This window comes from Callionymus lyra, chromosome 4, assembly GCF_982586985.1.
Source record: "Callionymus lyra chromosome 4, fCalLyr1.hap1.1, whole genome shotgun sequence".
NCBI lineage: Eukaryota > Metazoa > Chordata > Actinopteri > Syngnathiformes > Callionymidae > Callionymus > Callionymus lyra.
Genome location: NC_141821.1, coordinates 9,874,119 through 9,897,894, shown reverse-complemented (window position 1 = coordinate 9,897,894; position 23,776 = coordinate 9,874,119). Strand labels below are relative to the sequence as shown.

The window sequence follows — 23,776 nt, the reverse complement described above, 5'->3', positions numbered from 1 at the left end:
AGTTTCAGTTAAAGTTACTAAAGTTACTAAAGTTACTTGACCCACCGTCTTTCTTCTAGTGAACGGAGTTAACTACAAGTTCCCCTCGTGTTTAATCATTTTTACCGACTCATTTTAACAATAATGCTCACATCTCAAAACAGACTCTGCATAAACAAAAACATCTCCAACCAAAAATAAACTATTAAAAAACACATACATGTTGACAATTAGAAAAAAACTGTATAATTTACTTTTTGTGTTGAAAAATAATTAAATTAAAAAAAAGTCAACGTGAAGCAAAAATCCATAATCCGTGAAAGAATCTCGTCAGAATCAAGTGGAGAAAAAACGTGAGAGTCTAGAGAACATCAGCTCCTGATCAACTGAGACGCTGGGTTTCATCCCACGGCCCTTTACCGCCACAGTCTGGTCAGGAATAGGTTTCTGCCTGAGGTACGACGAGAGCAAAATCTCCGTCAAATGTCTGGAGTTTTCCACCGAGCTCAGTCATCCACGTGAGGCTCGGAGCGGATCTGCTGCACTTCTTTGTTTTCAGGGAGAAAAGAAAGAAGAGAAAGTGTTTTTGTTTTTTCCCATCAGAAAGTCTGTAGCAGACACAGTCCAACGGTGGAACCACGACGTCACGAGTCCGGCTCCTGAGGCAGCGGCGCGATGGTGCACTGCTGGACCGGTTCTGGCACCGGCACGTAGAGACCCCCCACTGGTGACGACTGGGAAACACAAAAATCATCAAAATCTTTCTGACACTGAAGAAAACAAGTTTTAACGCTCGAGGTCTGGTGAGTGCAAAGAAACAGGAAGTAAACAATCGTATCCACAGGTACCTTCGGGGGACCGGTGCCAGGAAACATGAAGTCCGTGAAAATGGCGGAAGGATCTGGAATCGTGGGACAGAAGATTTTGCGATGTCTGAAAAAAAAACATATAATTATTATTCCCTTTTTTTTTTTTAATCAACTTCGTTTGAGGATAAATGTTGATGGAAGTTAATCAGTGGCATCAGAATATTATATGAGCAGATCAACATTTGTTCAATTATTATTACAATATTATGGCTATGGATGAAAAAATATTGAATTTTGGGGGAAAAAAACGTAATTAGTGGAATTAAAATATGCGTAAAAAACAATTAATTCATTTTTTAAATATTGACATTTTTCACTAAATTGTTAAAAAACTAATTCTACCTTTTGGTATATGTATTATTGAATTCAATCATTAAATAAGAGAAAAATGAATCAACGTTTCAATATACAAATGGTTGAAATCCATTATTAAAAATAATTATAATGTAAATAATTATAAAATAATATTACATTTGTTACTCCTGGTATTGACACCAACATTTTGAGTGGAATTGTCATTTTTTTTATTCAATTATTAAAAAAGTAATGTCAAACTGTCATTTTGCAAACAATTTATTTTAAATAATTAATTGCTTTTAAAAGAAAATTTAAACAATATATTTTTTTGGTTAAATACTCTATTAAATCGACGATTTTTATATTGAAATAAAAAAGAAATGGAATTTCAATTTTTCTAAATTAAAATTTCAAACTCTATATTTAAAAAAAAAAAGCCTTTATATTGTGAAATGTTTAAATTTTGACTTTTTATTTAATAAATCTTTAAATATAGCAAGTATTTAATTCAAATGATTTAATGCGTCGACATTTTAATCAAAGAATTATACATTTTTAAAAATCAATTCTTTTGTAAAATCCAACCATTCAATAGTCTTGTCACTCAATTATATTTTGATACGTATTAATAGAGTTTAAAGATATTAAAAAGATCAAGAATATGAAACTTGTTTGTCATTTAAAAGGTTTATGATGTGGTTGTAGTTGTTGTTTTATGTTTAACCTCCTCAAGCAGATGCAGGACAAGAGGACGCAGATGGACAGAACCAACGGAACCACAACAGCGACCACCAGGAACGTCTGGTCCGGAGACTTGTTGGAACCTGTTGGCACAGAATAAAACACACGGCTTTGGATCAGGAGAGCGTTTTAAACACAAACATGGTCATGAAGAGAACGTCTGCAGGACACGATGAAGAAACACATCTGGTTACTTTTGAATCCTTTCTTGGTTTTGAGGAGAAAAGAAAGAAAAATGTATGTTGAAATTAAAATATAACAAATATTGAATAATTGAAATATAACAAATATTAAATTATTTAAATTAAAATAACAAATATTGAATAATTGAAATATAACAAATATTAAATAATTGAAATGAAAATATAACAAATATTAAATTATGGAAATTAAAATGTAACAAATATTGAATAATTGAAATCAAAATATAACAAATATTAAATAATTGAAATTAAAATATAAAAAATATTGAATAATTGAAGTATAATAAATATTGAATAATTGAAATATAACAAATATTAAATAATTGAAATCAAAATATAACAAATATTAAATAATTGAAATTAAAATATAACAAATATTAAATAATTGAAATTAAAATATAACAAATATTGAATAATTGAAATCAAAATAAAACAAATATTAAATAATTCAAATTAAAATATAAAAAATATTGAATAATTGAAATCAAAATATAACAAATATTAAATAATTGAAATTAAAATATAAAAAATATTGAATAATTGAAGTATAACAAATATTGAATAATTGAAATATAACAAATATTAAATAATTGAAATCAAAATATAACAAATCTTAAATAATTGAAATTAAAATATAAAAATATTAAATAATTGAAATTAAAATATAAAAAATATTGAATAATTGAAATCAAAATATAACAAATATTAAATAATTGAAATTAAAATATAACAAATATTGAATAATTGAAATCAAAATATAACAAATATTAAATAATTGAAATTAAAATATAAAAATATTTAATAATTTAAATTAAAATATAACAAATATTGAATAATTGAAATCAAAATAAAACAAATATTAAATAATTGAAATTAAAATATAAAAAATATTGAATAATTGAAATCAAAATAAAACAAATATTAAATAATTGAAATTAAAATATAAAAAATATTAAATAATTGAAATTAAAATATACATTTAAATTTAAATTTAAATTATTTCAACCTTTCAATATTAGAAAAAACAAATTAAATCATTAAATATTCTAATGGCTCTGACGTTCTTCCCTAAACCATCCAGTTGCAAACGTTGAACTCTGAACAACAAACTCACCGAAATAAGCGACGTCACCAAAGTCGCTCTGGAACCTGATGCAGGAAGTATTGTTGGTAACCCGGGCCCAGAAAGAGTAACGACAGCGGTCGTCGTACGGCAACTCGAACGGACCGCTGATCTCGCGACACTCCTGGAAACCACCAAAAGAGTCTCGGAGGATCGTGGGAAAAGAATTAGTGTCGAAGATGCTTCGAAGGACTGACCTGGTGTCGGTCACACCGTGTGAAGCAGAGCAGGAACATCAGGTCACAGTTCATCAACACGTCCGGTTTCGACAGGTTCACCGTCAGCACTCCCCCGTCCTCGCTGATCTTCAACACCGGGGGGTCTACCACTAGTAGAGAGTCGCTCTTATCTCCGTCCAACAGCACCGACGGAGACACCAACCTGTGCGAGGCTTGAAGGTGCGACTCCCGCTCTGGGTCCTGAGCTGCATGCAGACCTTCTCCAGGTAGACCTCCCCGTCCAGGTAACAGCCGTCCCTGCCTCCTGCGCTGTAGCGCCCGCTACATTCTTTCAACAAGTTCCCCCTTTCAGGTTTTCCACAAATTCTGAAACAAAAGAAGATGAAAGTGGAAAACTTCATGACATGTAACTTATGATAAAACACATCATGACATGTTTGGAATTAACTGAACAGCAACTAACTCTGCTCACAACTTAGTGGTCGGGACGAGTTACTGCACCCACCTTATGGTGCCAACAAAACAAAGGAACTCCCATCATGCCTTGCTACAAACTGCAATACCTATTTAAAATCTACGTCTATCGGGCTGCGTCAAAAAAAAGTATTATTTGACAGCTGTGACTGGTTGGCTGGGCGGCAAAGCATTACAGAAGTTGTTCAGGTTCGTGTTACTGAGAAGGTTGTCGAGGAATCAAGGCCGTTATGCAAATGATTTCCAGAATCCTAGTTTTAGGTTTAGTTTTAACCCAGAGATTAGATTTTATGGTGTTTTGTCATTTGTATGAACAGATATTGTAAAGTTTTATTTCGTCTGTTTATCTGTGAAGCACATTTCTCTCCTCTGGTCCTGAAGCGTGTTCAGGAACCATCAGTAGATTCTGATCCACAGACCTCAGAGCCCGAGCTGGGGTGTAAGGCTGGATCAGATCACTGATGGAAGGTCTTACCATGAATAGATCTGAAAGTAAGAACCAGAATTTTAAAGTTGATCCTGAAAGAAACTGGCAGCCATTGAAGAGTTTCAAGGATCGGGAGAAATGTGAGTTCTTCTACTAGAGCGGCTCAGAATTCTGGCTGTTTAGTATGAACTGCAGGCGAGACAGATCCTTCTTGTTTAGACACCAAAATAAACTGTTGCAATAGTCTAAACGAGACACAAACACATAGACTACAAGCTCCTGTGATATCATGTGTCTTGATCTTTTAAAGTATTTATTTTAATTATGTATTGTTTTTGATTGTTAAAGCACTTTGTGACCCTTGTCTAGAAAGATCTTTACAAATAACTATTACTTGCTTACTTACTTAGAGCCTGATAAATGAGTGACTAACATAGACTAATAAATGTACTTTATACAACATTGTTGGTTGAATCCAATTATTCGAATATAAATAGTTTGAATTACTACACAATATATCTATACTTGTATATTTAGATGAACTTATGTGATGTATTCATGGTAATACATTCATTATTTGCCATATTAATTCAAATATTTTTACACAATAAAAGTGAAGTTTAACCTGAGCAGTGAGTGAAAACATGAATTCATACTATTTTATTTTGACAGGATCATCGGAACACTGCGACAGTTGATCAGCAGTAGTTCCTGGATATCAAAATTGTGCTTCTGAAATCTCTTGATGTTGATTCCACAGCATCACGTGACCAGCACTGAACTGTTCCATGACAGGAAGAAGCCCTTTTAACCAGGTGAGCTCCTGAAGAAGATACTAGTCAACAGAACCACAGCTGTGAGTCACGGTGACACAGTAGAAACTAGGAGAGAAAATAACATTAAATGTGAAATAGAAAAGTCAAAATATTCAAGACTTATTATATAATGTGACGTAAAGTTATGATAGTTTATTTATTTGACGTCTACGTTGACCCAGAACTTATCAAGGAGACCAACAGTCGCAGTATAATAAGAAACAAGTCAAGATTCTCCACAGATATTCTGACTAAATATTGAATTTATCTGAAGAGTGTGAAACTGCTTTGAATGTTAAAGCAGAATTGCATAAGATCGACAATATTTTTCTAGCTCCCCCCAGAGGACGTGAGGAGTAATTGCGATGTTCTTTTGTTGTCTTGTCTGACTCTCTGTGCTAAAGGAAGCTAACCGCTAACACCTTCGTTTATTTATTGCAAATGCTATTTTTATACTATTAATTATAACTATTTATGCTATTAATAAATAATTACATGCAAATATTCATGTTGAAGTTAAAATGCCTTTTTTTTTTTTTTTAATATTGAATTAAAAAGACGATGAATTAAAGAAAATCAGAAAATACATTTTTGAATTATTGACACTAAAATATCTATTGAAAAAATATGTATTTTATTTGGAAACATTCTAATTTTTTAATTCAATAACAAAAATTAACCTTTTTTTTTTAATATAATAATAATTGAATTTAATTATTCAGTTAAATAATTAACCTTTTTATATTTAAATAAAATAATTCAACCTTTTTATATTCGAATAAGTTAATTAAATTATTATAATATAAATAGGTTGATTTTTTAAAATTTAATAATTAAATTAAATTATTCAATAAACAATTCAACCTATTTATATTGGAGTTATTGAATTCAATTAAAATTCAAACTATTCATATTCAATTATTGAATTTAATTATTCGAATATAAATAGGTTTAATTTTTTCATTCGACTATAAATAGGTTGATTTTTTTTTAATTAATTGAATTCAATTATAAAATATAAATGTAAAATATGTATATATAAATATAAAATATATATTAAAATATGTATTTAATTTTAGAAACATTCAAATTTTTGAATTCAATTAAAAAAAATTCAACCTATTTGTATTTGAATAATTGAATTCAGTTATTCAAATATAAATAGGTTGAATTTTTTTATATTCAAATATCGTTTTTTTTTTATTAATTGAATAATTGAATTCAATTATTAAACCATAAATAGTAAGTAAGTAATTTTTATTTATAGAGCACTTTTCCAGACCAGGGTCACAAAGCGCTTAAACAATCAAATCAATACTCAATAGAGTATATATTTAAAAGGGGTTGAATTATATTAATAATATAATAATCAATATGATTTAAACGCTATAAAAATTTGAAATGTTAAATTCAACCACTCAATATTGTGATGGCGCTGTTGTACTTCAATAGTGTCAGCTTTATAAACATAAACCAAAATAGTCATAATTATATAATGTTTATGTTTCTTCATTTGTACACAATAGCAGCATAATATACACAATATAACTATACTTGTATATCTGGAAGAATTTACGTGACGTGGTCGTGGTAAAACATTCACTATTTCCGTTAGTTCTTCACAATAATATTAACTGAGACGTATCTTCAGGTTAGACTTAAATTGCAGTTTATTTTATTTTGACAGAATCGTTGGAACGCCGCGACAATTAATCAGCAGCAGTTCCGGTTAATAAAAATTGTGCTTCCGAAATCTTTTGATGGCGATTCCGCAGTGACACGTGACTAGCACTACACTGTTCCATAGTAGGAAGAAGCCCTTTTAACGTCACCTCTGGATGAGGAAGCTACTATCCGTCAGCGCAACCGCTCTCACTCACGGTGCTGCGGTCGACCATAATAACTACTATGTTTCTCTCTGAAACGTTGTACACGCTTGTAATAAGTGACTAATACTTTTATTATCCACAGTATAATTAGTCTGTGTATATTTCTTAAATGTGGTTTAAATTAGGTTTCGAGACTGCCCACTGGAATGCTGGGTAACGTGTCACGTGACTTGGCTCGTCTGACTCAGCTTCTAGTATCTGCGCGTGTGCATCAGTGTCTACCGACATCTGCTGGTCATCTTGAGTAGAGCAACCCGTTTTTGTGAACATTTAATAAAGTCCATTAAAAGGACATTTTGTCCGTGTTTAAATGTTTATACTTTCACCATCTTAAACCATTGTGTTACTCCAGAAATGTGTAAAATATGAATTTATATTAGTCTCATCAGAATATATTCATTTTAACATTTCAAATGATAAAATTGCGTTTAGGAAAATATAAAAAATGTAGAATTCAGTAAAAAACAACAACCACTAATCCAACCTTTCAATACATAAATTATTGAATTAAATGATTAATTAAAACGAATTCAACCTTTTACTATAAAAATACTTAATTAAAATGTTTATTTAAAAACTAATGCACACTTTTTATATACAAATTACTGAATTAATTATTAATTAAAACGATTTTTTTTTAAAATTCAGAAGGCATTGATGTACTTCCATAATAATAATCTTTGATTGTTCTCCCTGTGTTTGCGTTGCTGTACTCCGGGTACTCCTGGGTTTCAAGTTTGAAAACGTTCATAGGATGATTAAAAAACTGCCGTAGTTGCCAGTGTGTGTGTTTATGGTTGTGTGTGTTGTGTTTTGTGACTCTAGTGTTGCAGAATATACAGACCACATGACTCTTGACCAAGTCGTTTTGTTTTGAAACCAAAGTATGTCCAAACATCAGCTTTAAAAGCTGCTGGAGTCACTGTATCCTCTCGTTCTCAGTCATCGCTTGGATTTTGTGCGATTCCATTGTTTCTTTAGCTGCAGAGGATTTAATGACTGCTGCCATCTAGAGGCCGGAAGTTGTATTGCAACATAAAACTGAGCACGCAAGTGTTTGCGTGTTAATTGTAAATAAAAGGGTTTAAGTGTAAAAAAGGTCTGGACACTTCAAAAGGTCCTTGATTAGGCCTCACCTGAATTTGAGCGTCAGGTTGAAGTTCTCAGTAAACCAGCTGCAGTTGGTCCTCTGAAGACCGACCACACATTTGAAGTCCTTCAGAGACGGAGCTGAAGAAGAAACGAAAAGGAGGTTAAATCCAGACGATCCTGGCTGAAGACATCTGGTCCATCTCACCATGAGTTTCTGCAGGTTCTACATCCACAGTCACAGGAGCGCTGTCATTCAGGCCACAGTTGTTCCTGCTGATGGTTTTGATGTCGTACTTGCCTGGCGTCTGTTCCGTCAAACACATGGTGGTGAAGTTGGACCAGATCGTTGTGCGACACTTCTGGAAAAAACAGATGTTTAACAGACGCTGGGCGAGATTGAAGTTCTACTTACTGGTTCTACCTCCTTCTGGCCGTGGTGACAGAACACATGTTGGACTTGACAGTCTCTCTGTGTTACGCGCTCCTGCCACCTCACGTTGACCGTGAACGGGTCGAGCCAGGTGTAGGTCGGGTCCTTCGGTGGAAGAAGATAGTCTGCAGGAAAATATAAACATTTTACTAAATACAATGTTGACAGAACCTCTTAGATCTTTATTAATACTTGATTAATTAATACATTTGGTTTTTTACTGATTATTTATCAGATTTTGTAGATAAGTAGAGACATCACAGGTTAACACAAAAATCAGTACATACAGGAGAAAAAAAGACCAAAAATTGGGGGAGGTACAACAATTTCTATAAGTCCAAATTACTTTGTACATAGAGTAAGTAAGTAAGTAATTTTTATTTATATAGCGCTTTTCCAGATCAGAGTCACAAAGCGCTTAAACAATTAAAACAATACTCAATAAAATATATACTTAAAAGGTCAAGATAATACTGAGAACAACACAGGAGTTCCAGAAAATCAAGGAAAAGCTCAAATAAAAGTGTCTCAAGATGTTTCTTGAAGGAGTCAGTAGATCATCAAACACAGAGATGGTTCCAAAGCTTAGGAGCAACAGTCTGGAAGGATTTCTCTCCTCTGGTCCTGAACATCCTGTGCGTGGAACCATCAGTAGATTCTGATCCACAGACCTCAGAGCCCGAGCTGGGGTGTAAGGCTGGATCAGATCACTGATGGAAGGTCTGACCATGAATAGATCTGAAAGTAAGAACCAGAATTTTAAAGTTGATCCTGAAAGAAACTGGAAGCCAGTGAAGAGTTTTAAGGATCGGAGAAATGTGAGTTCTTCTAGTGGAGCGGGTCAGAATTCTCGCTGCAGAGTTTTGTATCAACTGCAGACGAGACACATCCTTCTTGTTAAGACATGAAAACAAACTGTTGCAATAGTCCAGGCGAGAAGACACAAACACATGGATTATAAATTCCAGATCATGTTGTGACAACATTTTCCTAAGTTTAGAGATTTCTCTCAGTTGAAACAGTTTGTGGTCAGTTTTCTTCAGTGTTAAACAAGAGACATGTCTTTATCAAATACAACACCCAGGTCTCTCAGGCTCAGTTTGACAGACTGACCTAAGTCACCCAAGTACTGACTCAACCCTGGAATCTTATCATCAGGAGCAATCACCAGAGTTTCAGTTTTGTCCACATTTAGCTGCAAAGTGTTTTCACTCAAGGCTAAGGACAGATCCAAGAGCACCAGAACAGTGAATTTACCCGAGTCAGCCGACATCATGATGTCACTGTACACTTTCAATAAAGCTGTCTCCGTAGAGTGATGTTTACGGAAGCCAGACTGAAACTTCTCATGGATGTCGCTCTGATCCAGGAACAAAGACAGCTGCTCAGACACCACCTTCTCCAAGATCTTGGACAAGAAAGGGAGCTTAGAAATAGGCCTGAAATTACTGAGGTCAGGCGGGTCTAACCCTGGCTTTTTGAGCAGAGGCTCCACAATGACATGTTTAAATGCATTGGGAAAAAACCCTGTGGAAAGGGAAAGGTTCACCATATTGGTAACCCAGGGGCCAATTACATCAAATACTTTGATAAAAAGCCTACAAGGAAGGACGTCATCTGAGCAAGAGGAGGGTTTCATCTTGTTCACTAGTGCCGAAATATCACCCAAAGATACAGCAGTGAAGGAGGACCAAGAGGAGGAGAGGGACTCAGAGACAGCAGGGGTTCCACACAAAGGGGAAGAGATTTTCTCTTTTGATCAATTTAATTTTGTCAATGAAAAATCTCAAAATTGCATTGCTGTCAGCTTCACAGAAGACAGGCGTGATTTGAGGAGCAGGAGACACGAGTGAATTAATCATGTCAAACAACACTTTGGGGTTTTTCTTATTTGCTGCAAACAGTTTTCTGATGTAATCAGATCTGGCAGTATCCACCATCTCATTGTAAGAAGTCATCAGATCCCTGAGGTGAAGTCTGTGCACCTCAAGTTTAGTGGACTTCCAGAGACTTTCAGTCTTTCGACAAAGTCTCTTCAGACTCAGGAGATCTTCATTTGTCCAAGGGCACCGTTTTTTCTGAATTTTCAAGTTCGATTTAACAGGTGCCACTTGATCCAGTATTTCAACACAATGATCAGTGAAACAGTGAATCAAACTGTCCATGTTAAGGCAGGCATTGAAGAAAAGAGGGTCAAACATAGCTGAAAAACTGTCTGCAGTATCGGCTGAGATGACACGCCTCTGAGACCTAACTTTCAAAGGCTTAGGTTCAGGGATGAAGTCCAGGTTAAACAAGACAAGAGAATGATCAGATGGACATCATGTACAGATACATTAGAAATGTTCAGGTCAAGAGTAAAAAGTAAGTCTAAAGTGTGGCCTTTTTGACGAGTGGGTTCAGAAACATGTTGCTAAAAATTAAAAGGCTTCTGTTAAAGTTAAAAGTTCTTTAGCAGAGCAAGATGTGATGTCATCAACAGGAAGATTAAAGTCTCCAAGAATAAGAACAAGATTCCATTTGAATAATGATAAGATAAGAAGTCACTGAAGTCTTTCAAGAACACCGCCGTAGTACCAGGCGGGCGGTAGATTGACACACAATAAAAAGGACTTGTAGAACCAACCAAAGATCATCTGAGACTCAAAAGAAGTGAATTCCTGAGTCTAAATCACTTTGCAACAACAACTCTCTCTAAAATCAACAGCCAGACCAGCCTCACTATATAAGGCTGCACTGGAGGATTTGTTTCTGCTGTACAGTGGACACCTGCAGAAACACACATTCACAGTTATGATTGTTTTAAACACACCTGGCAGTCAAATGAAAGTTTGGGAAAGATTTTAATGTTTATTTTCATCAATAATGGGACAGAAATAACAAAGGTTTCAGATGAAGAAGTCTCCTGTATGGAGAGAAGTCACCAGTAAAAGCACAAAACAAGCCAAGATTGGACTTATTGTGTACCAGCTGGTCGTTAAAGTACAATGGTTAATAATATAATATTAAATAAAGTGAAGGATTGAGTCCGTAAAGTTTCCATTTTTCTGCTTCAGATGCTGTTACCTTATGTAAGACGTGTTTTCAAACATGACAGTTCAACTGTAAACTCCTGCTCAGCTTCTGAACTGGTGACGAGCGCCTCGCTAACATGCAAATGAGGCGTTTGGAATGTATGACGTCATTCCCTCGAGAATTCCTGGACGAGAAACTCGTCTTTAAATCAACCTGTACTTTATAAGTTGAAGATACAAGAAGCGATTTCTTGAGACATTATTGTGGCAGTGAGATATGTTTCCACTGTGTGTCAGTGTTGTTGTTGTTGTTGGTGTGTGTGTGTGTGTGTGTGTGTTTGTGTGTGTGTGTGTGTGTGTGTGTGTGTGTGTGTGTGTGTGTGTGTGTGTGTGTGGAGTCACGTTAAGATCAACAATAATGTGTTTCATTATAACAGACGTGATACTAACTAAACAAACCTTTGTATTATTACAAATAAAACAATGACCTTCATATAAAATGTTATGTTTCGATCATGATCTAGAATTATCTCAATTTCCTTTTATATTTTTGATAGGAAACCTCGATTTTAATTATTTTAATCGCCAGAATCTAAGGTTTAAATAAATGTCCTCTTTATACTTCATTTACAGTCAATATGATTTAGATACAAGCAGGTGATCTATTCATTTATATGTAATAGACTTTGTTTGTAGAACACATATTTTAAGAGGAATGATGATGAGTTGCATGTTGTTGTAAGAATAATTAATTAATATGCTATTTTACCTTCTTATTATTGACTTAATTCATTAACCTCACTGCTCATCATTAAGTACTTCAAATGTTATTATAAGGCTACTGATTCAGCAAATACTTCGTCATATCTTCCAATTGCTTTTGTGTTTTGTGAATGAATAAACTTGCATAAAATGATCGTTGATCACTAAAATTTTATTATTCCCTCTTCGTTGCTGTAATGTTGATTATAATGGAGTTTTCGAGCGTGTTTTGAGGGAGTTAAGCGTAAAGTTGGGAGAGTAGACTCGACGTGCGACTGACTACTCTATTAGCAACTTTTAGAATAAAGTAGAAATTACTTTACATTTCCCTACTGTTACATTTATAGAACAGGTGTGTGTTAGCAAGAATCTGGCGATATGTATCACAATACAGGGAGAATGATACGATAGTGATAGTGTACTAACAAGGAAATATTTGTAGTATTGTCTAGTTCTTGACTCTGGTGTTGTTATAGTGTAGTAACAATGATATATGTGTAGTATTGTCGAGTACTTGACTCTGGTGTTGTGATAGTGTACTAACAAGGATATATGTGTAGTATTGTCCAGTACTTGACTCTGGTGTTGTTATAGTTTAGTAACAAGGATATATGTGTAGTATTGTTGAGTACTTGACTCTGGTGTTGTGATAGTGTAGTAACAAGGATATATGTGTAGTATTGTCGAGTACTTGACTCTGGTGTTGTGATAGTTTAGTAACAAGGATATATGTGTAGTATTGTCGAGTACTTGACTCTGGTGTTGTGATAGTGTAGTAACAAGGATATATGTGTAGTATTGTCGAGTACTTAACTCTGGTGTTGTGATAGTGTAGTAACAAGGATATATGTGTAGTATTGTCGAGTACTTGACTCTGGTGTTGTGATAGTTTAGTAACAAGGATATATGTGTAGTATTGTCGAGTACTTGACTCTGTTGTTGTGATAGTGTAGTAACAAGGATATATGTGTAGTATTGTCGAGTACTTAACTCTGGTGTTGTGATAGTGTAGTAACAAGGATATATGTGTAGTATTGTCCAGTACTTGACTCTGGTGTTGTGATAGTGTAGTAACAAGGATATATGTGTAGTATTGTCCAGTACTTGACTCTGGTGTTGTGATAGTGTAGTAACAAGGATATATGTGTAGTATCGTCAAGTACTTGATTCTGGTGTTGTGATAGTGTAGTAACAAGGATATATGTGTAGTATTGTCGAGTACTTGACTCTGGTGTTGTGATAGTGTAGTAACAAGTATATATGTGTAGTATTGTCCAGTACTTGACTCTGGTGTTGTGATAGTGTCGTAAAAAGGATATATGTGTAGTATCGTCAAGTACTTGATTCTGGTGTTGTGATAGTGTAGTAACAAGGATATATGTGTAGTATTGTCGAGTACTTGACTCTGGTGTTGTGATAGTGTAGTAACAAGTATATATGTGTAGTATTGTCCAGTACTTGACTCTGGTGTTGTGATAGTGTACTAACAAGGATACACTGTATGTGTAGTATTGTCGAGTACTTGACTCTGGTGTTGTGATAGTGTAGTAGCAAGGATATATGTGTAGTATTGTCCAGTACTTGACTCTGGTGTTGTAGTATTTACAGACCACATGACTCTTGAGGAAGACGTAACTTTTTGAATTTGTTTTCAAACCAAAATATGTCCAACCATCAGCTTTAAAAGCGGCTGGAGTCACTGTATCCTCTCGTCCTCAGTCATGGCCAGGATCTCACAGGATTTTATCAGTCCTTCAGCTGCGGATGATTTAATGACTCCTGCCATCTAGTGGCCGGATGTTGAAGTGAAAGAAAAATACTAAACAAACAGCGTGTTAGTTTAAATATATTTTGATTCTCTACCTACAATCGAATATTTTACTCTATTTACTTAAATCGTGCGATTCATGTAAACCGGGAATAAAAATAGACGGATAACAATAAAACGTTTTCAACAAAAACTACATTATTGTTTTCGTAACGTGAGCAGGAAACACGGTCGTCTGATGAAACCAACTCAGAGTTAAGTAATAAGCTACAGAACAAGCGGAAGCTCGAGCCCAATTTAAAGTATTTCGGAGCATAAAAGACGATGATAATGTAACTATTAGAACATTTTTGAAACTGAATTAAAAAACAAGTCAAGGACGGACATGAAACAACAAAGCTTGACGGAACAACAAGCAACAACCTGACGATAACAAGTTGGAACAAAGACTTCTTGATGTAAACGTGGAGAAGAACGAGTTAATTATGGTAGAGACCTGGTGTCGCTGACCACCATCTGAACTGAAGGTAATGGATCCTTCAGACGCTCGACTGTAATAACGTCGTAATAGAGCGACAGTTATGCTCCAAATATGAGGCAGAAGTCTGTGGACAAGGCAGATTCCTTTTTTCAATATAACATTATAACAACATAACTAAACCATATTAAAAGGTTTATAACTTATATATCTATTTATTTAGGAGGTTTATAAACAGCATAATTACAACAGGACTTTATCAGAGCTGGTCATTGGCTCCCACATATATTTACCAGATAAATTAATTAAATTAATATAATCCTACAAAATCATTTCTTTAAGCCTCTACTTTAATACCAAATAATTACTCTATATTATCTATTGAGCTTATATGAAAATAATATACAGCTTCAACTTAAAGCAACTCTGGGTAGTTTTTATGTACCTTAATATTTTGGTACTAAAATAACTTGTTACGACACATCAGCTTGAAAATAGTTGAATGACTTATAAACCGTGGCTTGAGGTTTTTTGTGTGGTTTTTATTTTCACTTTAAAAGTTATTGGGGATGGTGTGAACATGCTACATATCTACTGGTTGTGGTAGGGGGTTAACGTTATGTTATTTACGAAGCCATCATATCATGTTTCATTCTCCACAATCTGATTCATTACCTCATCATATCCATCCTTCATACATCAATGGAAGTCTGGAAACAGAACATTCGTCCAACACGATGTTTAGCGAGTGCTCATGGGTAACGTAGTCTCCCATCGGGCTAAACACTACCACTTTAGAGCTGCTTTAATTGTATATTACATTTCATTAATTAACAATCATATGTGCACATTTTTACTATTATGACTAATACTATTATTCTTTTTGAAATTGAATTATTATTATTATTTTTTCAATATTACACAATTAACATATATCGATTTTACGTTATTTAACATTATTACGGGATTATTTCTTACTATTTATATACTCTCTATAAAAATAAATCTATAATACATATTACGTTCAATTACATTACTTTGATTAACATCAATACATGATTATTTGTCAGCATAATTTTTTTTTTTCACGTTTTTTCTTAACCGCCTGCATATAATAATAATAGTATAATAATAATAGTTATTATATTTTAATAACTATTATTATTATATTGGGGCGGTTAAGAAAAACGTGAAGAAAAAACATTTATGCTGAAAAATAATCACGTATTGATGTTAATCAAAGTAATGTAATAATAGTTATTATTATATATTATTATATAAATAATAATAATATCATAGTATCATTAACATATTAAAATAACTATTATTATTATTATTATTATTATATAAATAATAATAATGATAATAGTTATCAGAGTATAATAAATATTATTATTATTACATAAATAATAATAATAATAGTTATTATACTATAATAACTATTATTATTATACTATAATAACTATTATTATTATATGCAGGCGGTTAAAAAAACCGTGAAGAAAATAATTTATGCTGAAAAATAATCACGTATTGATGTTAATGAAAGTAATGTAATAATAGTTATTATAGTATAACTATTATTATTATATAAATAATAATAATGATAGTTATTATAGTATAAAAACTATTATTATTATTATATAAATAATAGTTATTATAGTTTAAACTTTAGATTAAAGTAATAATAGTTATATAATATATATATATATATATATATAATTATATTATGATAACTATTATTATTATTATATGCGGACGGTGAAAAAAAGGGAAGAAAATAATTTGGCGGATAAATATATAACACGTGAGACTCTTACCTGTCGCACAAGTGAGGACCGGAAGCAGGACGACCACAGAAAAGTGCTCCAGTGTGACGAGCGTCATGTTTTCCTCAGAGAAATGAAGAAGAAATAATAGAAATAATAAAATGGAACGAGCTGCGTTCGAGCCGAGGACGGATCTGCGGCTACAGTGGGAGAGTCCGGACTCCGGAAGTCTCTCTCACCGTCTACTCTTGATCAGGACGGGACTTGTGTGACGTCACAGAAACAGACGCCGGGAGCATGGTTTCATTTTTAAAAGACATTAATTATTATTATTAAAATACTTTTTCGTTTGACAATGAGTCGTACACATTTGAATATTGTTCACTTTGTTTGTTAATGCAATTAAAATAAAGAATTAAAAAAACTTGTTTGTTATATTTTCTACAATATTATATTTATGTATTTTCTTTAAACTTATATAATCCATGTTATATTGCATTTATTTTTTTCATTCCTTAAATAACAATGTAAACATACCGTAACAATCTTGCACTGCTGTGTTTAGATATGTTGTCGGGGCACTTTAAGGAGTTCTGTGTGTGCGCAGCTCGGTGTTTGAGGAACTTTACTTACAACTTGTCCTGTTTAGAACCGCTGAGTTATGATCATAATCTCCGGTTCTACGAATTGGTGCGAAGCCCTCTAACCGCTTCGCTATTGGTTTATCCTCGAGGCCCTGCCTCATCTTTTCAATTTCAATAAATAAAGTTTTACCTTACCTTTTACCTTATCTCTGAAAAAAGCTTAATGAACTCGCCACCCAGCCGGGCGCAGTCCATATCCTATAAAGGTGGGAAATACCCGCCGCTCTTCCTCCAACTTAAAACTCAGCGAGAAAGGCGACTGCTGGCCGACGAGGTTAGAGGGAAGATTGAGATTATGATCATAACTCAGGGGTTCTACTTCATTTGGTGCTCGCCCTCTAACCGCTTTGCTATTGGTTTAAGTCAAAGGCGAAGCCCGAGGGGATCAATGTACCCCCAGCTGGACGTCGCTCCTGACAGCAGCATCACTAGGACCCCGCTGGCCCAGGATCCAAATCCACTGGAGCTGCGAGCCTCGGGAGAATGGAATGGCTCAAAAAGAGTATGAGCTACTGATCCTGTTGCCACGTTGAGGAGATAGGCTCTAGCGAAGGTTGAGGTGGACGCCCAAGAAGCGACTGAGCAGATGTCTTCTGCTGCAACACCCCGCGAAAGAGCCACTGAAGCTGCCACACCAAGGGTGGAATGTAAGTAAGTAAGTAAGTAAGTAATATTTATTTATATAGCGCTTTTCGAGACCAGGGTCACAAAGCGCTTTAACAATCAAAACAATACTCAAAACAGTACATACTTCAAAGATCAAGACAACACTGAGAACAACACAGGAGTTCGAGAAATTCAAGGAAAAGCCTGAACAAATAGAAACGTCTTAAGATGTTTCTTAAAGGAGTCAGTGAATGTGCCCCTAACATGCTAGGAGCAGATCCACCCGCTGCCTGGTAGGCCTGGATACTGGCCGATCCCATCCAACGAGAGACCTCTGAGGGGAGAACAGCCAACATCTACCGTGTCAGAGCGGCCGAATGAGGCCAGGCGCCGCAAAACAAAACCCTCACAGGACAACAGGTGAAGGCGATCTTGACCCGGGTTCCAAGTGGGGCGGCGGTTGGAAGGCATGCAGCGTGAGAGTTGTCGCCCGGAAGGAAGAGTTGAGAACCTTCAGACGGAACGCTGGGTTCGGACGCAATGACACTGATGACTGCTGGACTCCAAAGGAAAGACACTCGGGGCCAATGGAGAGAACACAAAGCTCACTCGCTCTCTTACTGGACTTCAGGACCAGAAGGAATGAACACTTAAATGACAAAATGTCACTCATTTGCAGCAAGCCCAGCCGCACCGCCGGTGAGTTGCTGCCGTTAACCTCAGGAGGGACACAACAGCGCCTGCTGACGTCACATGACGTCAAGCTTCCAGCCACGGTGTTGTCAGCCGGACTAATGCTGAGAGCACAAAGCTCGCTCGCTCTCTTTGTGGATGTCAGCACCAGAAGGAGCGAGATCTCAAAAAACAAAACGCCCAGTGGGACTTGGTCAAGAGGCTGCAGCTGAGGGCTGGAAGGTCTCACAGGAGGTCGAAGCCTGTAGACCCCACCCTTAGGAAACGCACCATCAGAGGGTGGGTACGTGCCGAACCACCCGACGTGCCTTGTTGCTATGGCTGATGCGAACACTCTCAGAGTCGCCACAATCGTTTTTCCAGAACATTTTGCAGGAAAGACAGGACAGCGGAGACCCATCAGGAGCTGTGGTCCAGGGAACCAAGGGGAGGAGGAGTCACGGAGACTCCAGTCCAGTCGGATGCTTTTGTGAAAAAGAGAATCTCTAAATAAAATAACAAACTCTTGATATTCCATAGATTTTATTCGGCAAGAAAAGAACATTTGAAGAAAGTAAGATTAAGAAGCAGTAACACTGTTGTGTACGTAAAAAAAAAAAAAAACTCTTGGTCTGGTTCGATATAAATACATTTACAGCCTGAAAACAAACTATTTACACCAACTTCAGTGCAGCACTTATGGAAGAACTGGTTTGAGGAAGATCCTGAGCTCAAAGGCACGTCGTAAATAGAATTATTGTTCAGCTATGTTCAGCTCACATAATGTTCCTTTTAAAATGGTCACGGTTGACAAGAACGACACGCCCTCAAATAGAACTCTGGTTATCATTCAATCGTCACGCCTTGAAGAGTGATCGGGCCGATAAGAAAAAGGTGTTTTTACTGTTCCTCGTCCACAGTGAAAACATCTTTTCTGGAGGCAGAAGTTGAACGAGGTTAACCCAGTTCTGTGGACGTGCCGCTGATGGCCCGGAACACATGCAGGGAGTTTTGCAACAGTGAACGCATCATGTCCTCCTGGTAGATCTAGAGGGAGAGGAAACACACACACACTGAGTCACTTCCCAAGCTCCGCTGGTGACCAGTGTGGGAACAAACAAATAAAAAAACTGATGAACTTTTAAGTTACACATAAAAGTGACCGACAAAATAAACAAAAAAATGTTTCTGACAAACCTTTATTTCTCTCTACAATATGTGTGTAGCTTTTACTAATCGTCATTATCAGAACCAATAGGGGTGTGTATTGGTAAAGATCCGGCGATACAATACGCATCACGATACAGAGAGATATATAGTGATGCTGTAGTAACAAGGATATACTTGTAGTATTGTCGAGTACTTGACTCTGGTGTTGTGATAGTGTAGTAACAGGTATATATGTGGAGTATTGTCCAGTACTTGGTACTCTGGTCTTGTGATAGTGTAGTAACAAATATATATGTGTAGTATTGTTGAGTACTTGACTCTGGTGTTGTAGAATTTAAAGACCACATGACTCTTGACGAAGTCGTAGCTGCTTTAAAACCGAAATATGTCCAAACATCTGCTGGAGTCCACTATATCCTCTCATCCTCAGTCATCTGAATATAGAAACTCAGTCATGAGTTTTTCGCTTTATAAACATATGGATTGAAAAGTAAAACTGTGTAAAAAAAAGAAAAGAGGATGGTGTAGCCGCAAGAATCTGGCTATACCATGCGTACCCCGATACAGGGGCAACGATTCTCTATAATACAGCATAGTACTGCTCCTACACTCTTTTCTCTCACTATATCCTCCCTCACTCCTCTCCTTATCCATCTGTCTACCCCCCCATCCTTCCTCCCAGCCGGTCAAAGCGGCAGGCCGTCAACAATGAGTCTGGTTCCGCTCGAGGTTTCTGCCTTCTAAAAGGAAGTTTTTCCTCGCCGTTGCTCACTGTACAGTGTTTTGTTTCTTGCTCTTTGTTGAATTGCTGGGATCTATTTTTCCTTAATCAACTGTAGTCTTATTTCAACTGTATAGTGTCTTGAGATAACTTTGTTATGATAAGACACTTTAAATAAAATTGAATTGAATTGAATTGAATTTACTGTAGAACAACGATATGGACTAGTAGCATTGTCAAGTACTTGTTGCAGAATTTACAGACCACATGACTCTTGAGGAAGTCGTAACTTTTTTCATTTGTTTTCAAACCAAAACATGTCCAAACATCAGCTTTAAAAGATGCTGGAGTCCCTGTATCCTCTCGTCCTCAGTCATTGCCGGGACATCATTGTTCCTTAGGCTGCGGAGGACGTAATGACTGTTGCCATGTAGAGGCCGGAAGTCTAAATTTATTATTTTATTTTTTAATTTGAAACACACTTTATTGAAATATAAACCATTTAAATAAATGGTAAAATAGATTTCTCTGTTTCAATTCAGTGAGCATCACAATCACAATCAGAAACCTGTATTGCCAGTGTTTTAAACAACGCAGGAATGTGTTGTGGTGGAAGTAGAGAATAAAAGATGAAAAGACACAAAACAAGCACAACAAGCTTAATAGGATCATTATCTAACCTTATACTGTATCGCTAGATTCTTGCTGATACACGACAGCTGTCAAACTCAATCAATCACACAAAGGCTGATGATTTCGGGCCAAAGTACAGTAAATGTTTAACAAACTGTGACAGGAAGTATGCCTTATACTTTCATGAAAGATAAGACATCTACTTGAACCTTTGGCTTGATTCTCAACGTTTACAACGACATAAAAATAAACTATAAACCGATCTTGTCACAGCGAAATAATGATTTAATTTATTAGAAGTTTCACTCTAAATACATCTCTTCTTCTTCTTTTGTTGTTGTGCAAGTAAATATGAAGAAAAACAAGTTTTCATATAATATTCAAATGTTTTCTCCAAAGTTATTTACGAGTTGTTAATTTAATAAAATGAAATAATACATTGTATGATAACTTATAATTTCATAATCTTATTTCATATCTTATCTTTCTTTCAAGTTTTACCATTCTATCAAGACACTTTTCTGGCTCCGTCATCTCAGTTAAAGCGACACAACTTGGGTTCTTAAACGTTGTTACTGGCTCCCCCTGTGTCAGGACAGTGTAACTGCAATTCATTACTCCTCCATCTTTAGTTCTCATTTGAGTTTGTACTAGTTTCTCAGAAGAAGAAAGTTCAACTCATCATTACAGAAAACTTGTTCAAATGTTGTTGGTCGGTTGATGTGAACTAGAACCAAGCCTAACTTGTTTCGTTTTAAACCTACAGGATATCTTTGACGCGTCTCATTTTATTTTAATGGCTTGAAAGGTGTAAACAGACATATAAAAATAAATAATTTGAGTGGCAGCTACTGTCATCACGACGGTGAAAACATTTTAATTACCTTTCTATCAAATGTCTTTACACTAGATACTTTATTCACACTGTTATTATATTGAACGTCTGGCTGTGTTTTTAAACAAAAGCAAATAATGATCCTAAAATATGAAAAGCTTGAACACGCGTTTGATTGACATCTGATACTTACGTGACATTCCTCAAAGCTACAGGTCGGCAGGAAGAGAGAGAAAGTCAGCAGTTAGTGACAACGTGTCGTGGTTAAGCAACACACTGCAAGAGGAAACCCGTCGGGACGATATGAAGGAATGCCTTTTTAAAATTCCTATTCAAGCCTCTGTCGTGTCACAGCGATGTGTGTAGCTCGTCATCTGTGAGAAGGTCGCGCAAACAAGTAAACAGGAAATAACCCCCCCCTTGAATGTTGATCCTAAAGTGATGAACTTTCCCGTTTGTGTTGCTGTAGTTTCTACAGTTACCAGAGTTCGTGGAGTTGTTTGTTCACCTGTCAATCAAGTAAAATACTGGTTCATAATGAAATATCATAAGCAAAAAATAAAATACAGAAGGATTTAATGTTTGGTGTTGGAAAGTATTTTTGTTAAAATATTATTGGACATTTAGTTTGCAGGAATTGACGAAAATAGGTTTAATATTCAGAGGCTTCGTAGTATTACTCCACGAGACTACCTAGTATTACTCAACAAAGCTCCGTAGTATTACTTTGTAAGGCTCCATAGTATTGCTCTGCAAGGCTCCATAGCATTACTCTGCAAAGCTCCGTAGTAATACTCTGCAATGCTCCGTAGTATTACTTTGCAATGCTCCGTAGTATTACTCTGCAAGGCTTCAGTAGTATTACTCTGCGAGACCCTGTTGTGTTTCTCTGCAAGGCTGCTTAGTATTACGCAGCAAGGCTTCATAGTATTACTCAGGAAGGCTCCATAGTATTACTCTGCCAGGCTCCATAGTATTAATAAAGTTCTACCTACCTACCTACCTACCTATTACTCTGAAAGGCGCCATAGTATTAGTCTGCAAGGCTCCGTAGTACTACTCTGCAAGGCTCTGTTGTGTTTCTCTGTCAGGCTGCGTAGTATTACTCTGCGAGGCTCTGTAGTATTACTCAGCAAAGCTCCGTAGTATCAATCAGCAAAGCTTCGTAGTATTACTCTGCAATGCTCCGTAGTATTACTCTGCAATTCTCCGTAGTATTACTCTGCAAGGCTTCAGTAGTATTACTCTACAAGGCTCCATAGCATTACTCTGCAAAGCTCCGTAGTAATACTCTGCAATGCTCCGCAGTATTACTCTGCAATGCTCCGTAGTATTACTCTGCAAGGCTTCACTAGTATTACTCTGCGAGGCTCCGTAGTAATACTCTGCAAGGCCCTGTTGTGTTTCTCTGCAAGGCTGCTTAGTATTACGCAGCAAGGCTTCATAGTATTACTCAGGAAGGCTCCATAGTATTACTCTGCCAGTCTCCGTAGTATTAATAAAGTTCTACCTACCTACCTACCTACCTACCTACCTATTACTCTGAAAGGCTCCATAGTATTAGTCTGCAAGGCTCCGTAGTACTACTCTGCAAGGCTCCGTAGTATTACTCTGCAAGGCTCTGGTGTATTTCTCTGTCAGGCTGCGTAGTATTACTCTGCGAGGCTCTGTAGTATTACTCAGCAAAGCTCCGTTGTATCAATCAGCAAAGCTTCGTAGTATTACTCTGCGAGGCTCCGGGGTATTACTCTGCAAGGCTCTGTTGTGTTTCTCTGCCAAGCTGCGTAGTATTACTCAGCAAGGCTCCGTAGTATTACTCTGCAAGGCTCTGTTGTGTTTCTCTGCCAAGCTGCGTAGTATTACTCAGCAAGGCTCCATAGTATTACTCTGCGAGGCTCCGTAGTATTACTCTGTGAGGCTCCTGAATTATACTACGAAGCGGCACCAGGCTTAATGTGCCAATGAGTGTAAAAAAACACTATTTAAAATTGAACTTTTTGTTTTTGGCTCCCCCTAGTGTAATTGCGATGTCCTGCTTTACTTCTTCATCACTCAAGAATGCTTGAATTGCATTTATGGACATAGCAGAGGCCGTTTGTCTCTGAGCCACCGTCGTGCAGTCAAAGTAACGCAGTGAAGAGCATCATTAAAGTAACATCAACACGAGTCATGGATGTTTAATAATC

The 23,776-nt window shown here is 36.0% G+C and overlaps 2 protein-coding genes and 2 non-coding genes across 8 annotated transcripts in view; all 4 read right to left on the bottom strand.

Moving 5' to 3' along the window:
* Positions 1–73: 73 nt before the first annotated feature.
* Positions 74–16,771, bottom strand: LOC148081702 (uncharacterized). Of its 4 annotated transcripts, none has more exons than XM_087788688.1 (10): positions 16,361–16,771; positions 8,510–8,643; positions 8,294–8,444; positions 8,133–8,226; positions 3,594–3,757; positions 3,410–3,540; positions 3,204–3,336; positions 1,870–1,969; positions 828–912; positions 74–713 (listed from the first exon to the last, which is right to left on the bottom strand). In XM_087788688.1, exons 1-10 carry the CDS (start codon positions 16,425–16,427, stop codon positions 624–626), a joined length of 1,149 nt encoding a protein of 382 aa, XP_087644814.1. In that variant the 5' UTR covers positions 16,428–16,771; the 3' UTR covers positions 74–623. The 4 variants fall into 4 exon arrangements, with proteins under 4 accessions (XP_087644814.1, XP_087644812.1, XP_087644813.1 ...); XM_087788686.1 differs by having other exon boundaries at positions 8,501–8,643; positions 16,361–16,770; XM_087788687.1 differs by having other exon boundaries at positions 8,294–8,447; positions 16,361–16,769.
* LOC148081704 (U11 spliceosomal RNA) lies at positions 4,971–5,102 on the bottom strand. Its single transcript, XR_015711277.1, has one exon. It is a non-coding gene; the product is annotated as a U11 spliceosomal RNA (small nuclear RNA).
* LOC148081703 (U11 spliceosomal RNA) lies at positions 6,801–6,932 on the bottom strand. Its single transcript, XR_015711276.1, has one exon. It is a non-coding gene; the product is annotated as a U11 spliceosomal RNA (small nuclear RNA).
* Positions 16,772–18,757: 1,986 nt separating the features above from the next.
* The window catches only part of dock11 (dedicator of cytokinesis 11), a 59,457-nt gene continuing 54,438 nt past the window's right edge, over positions 18,758–23,776 (bottom strand). For both annotated transcript variants that reach the window (XM_087788670.1, XM_087788671.1), the window contains one exon: positions 18,758–19,278. In XM_087788670.1, coding sequence (XP_087644796.1) covers positions 19,189–19,278 — 90 coding nt within the window. In that variant the 3' untranslated portion in view covers positions 18,758–19,188. The remainder of the gene's footprint in view (positions 19,279–23,776) is intronic.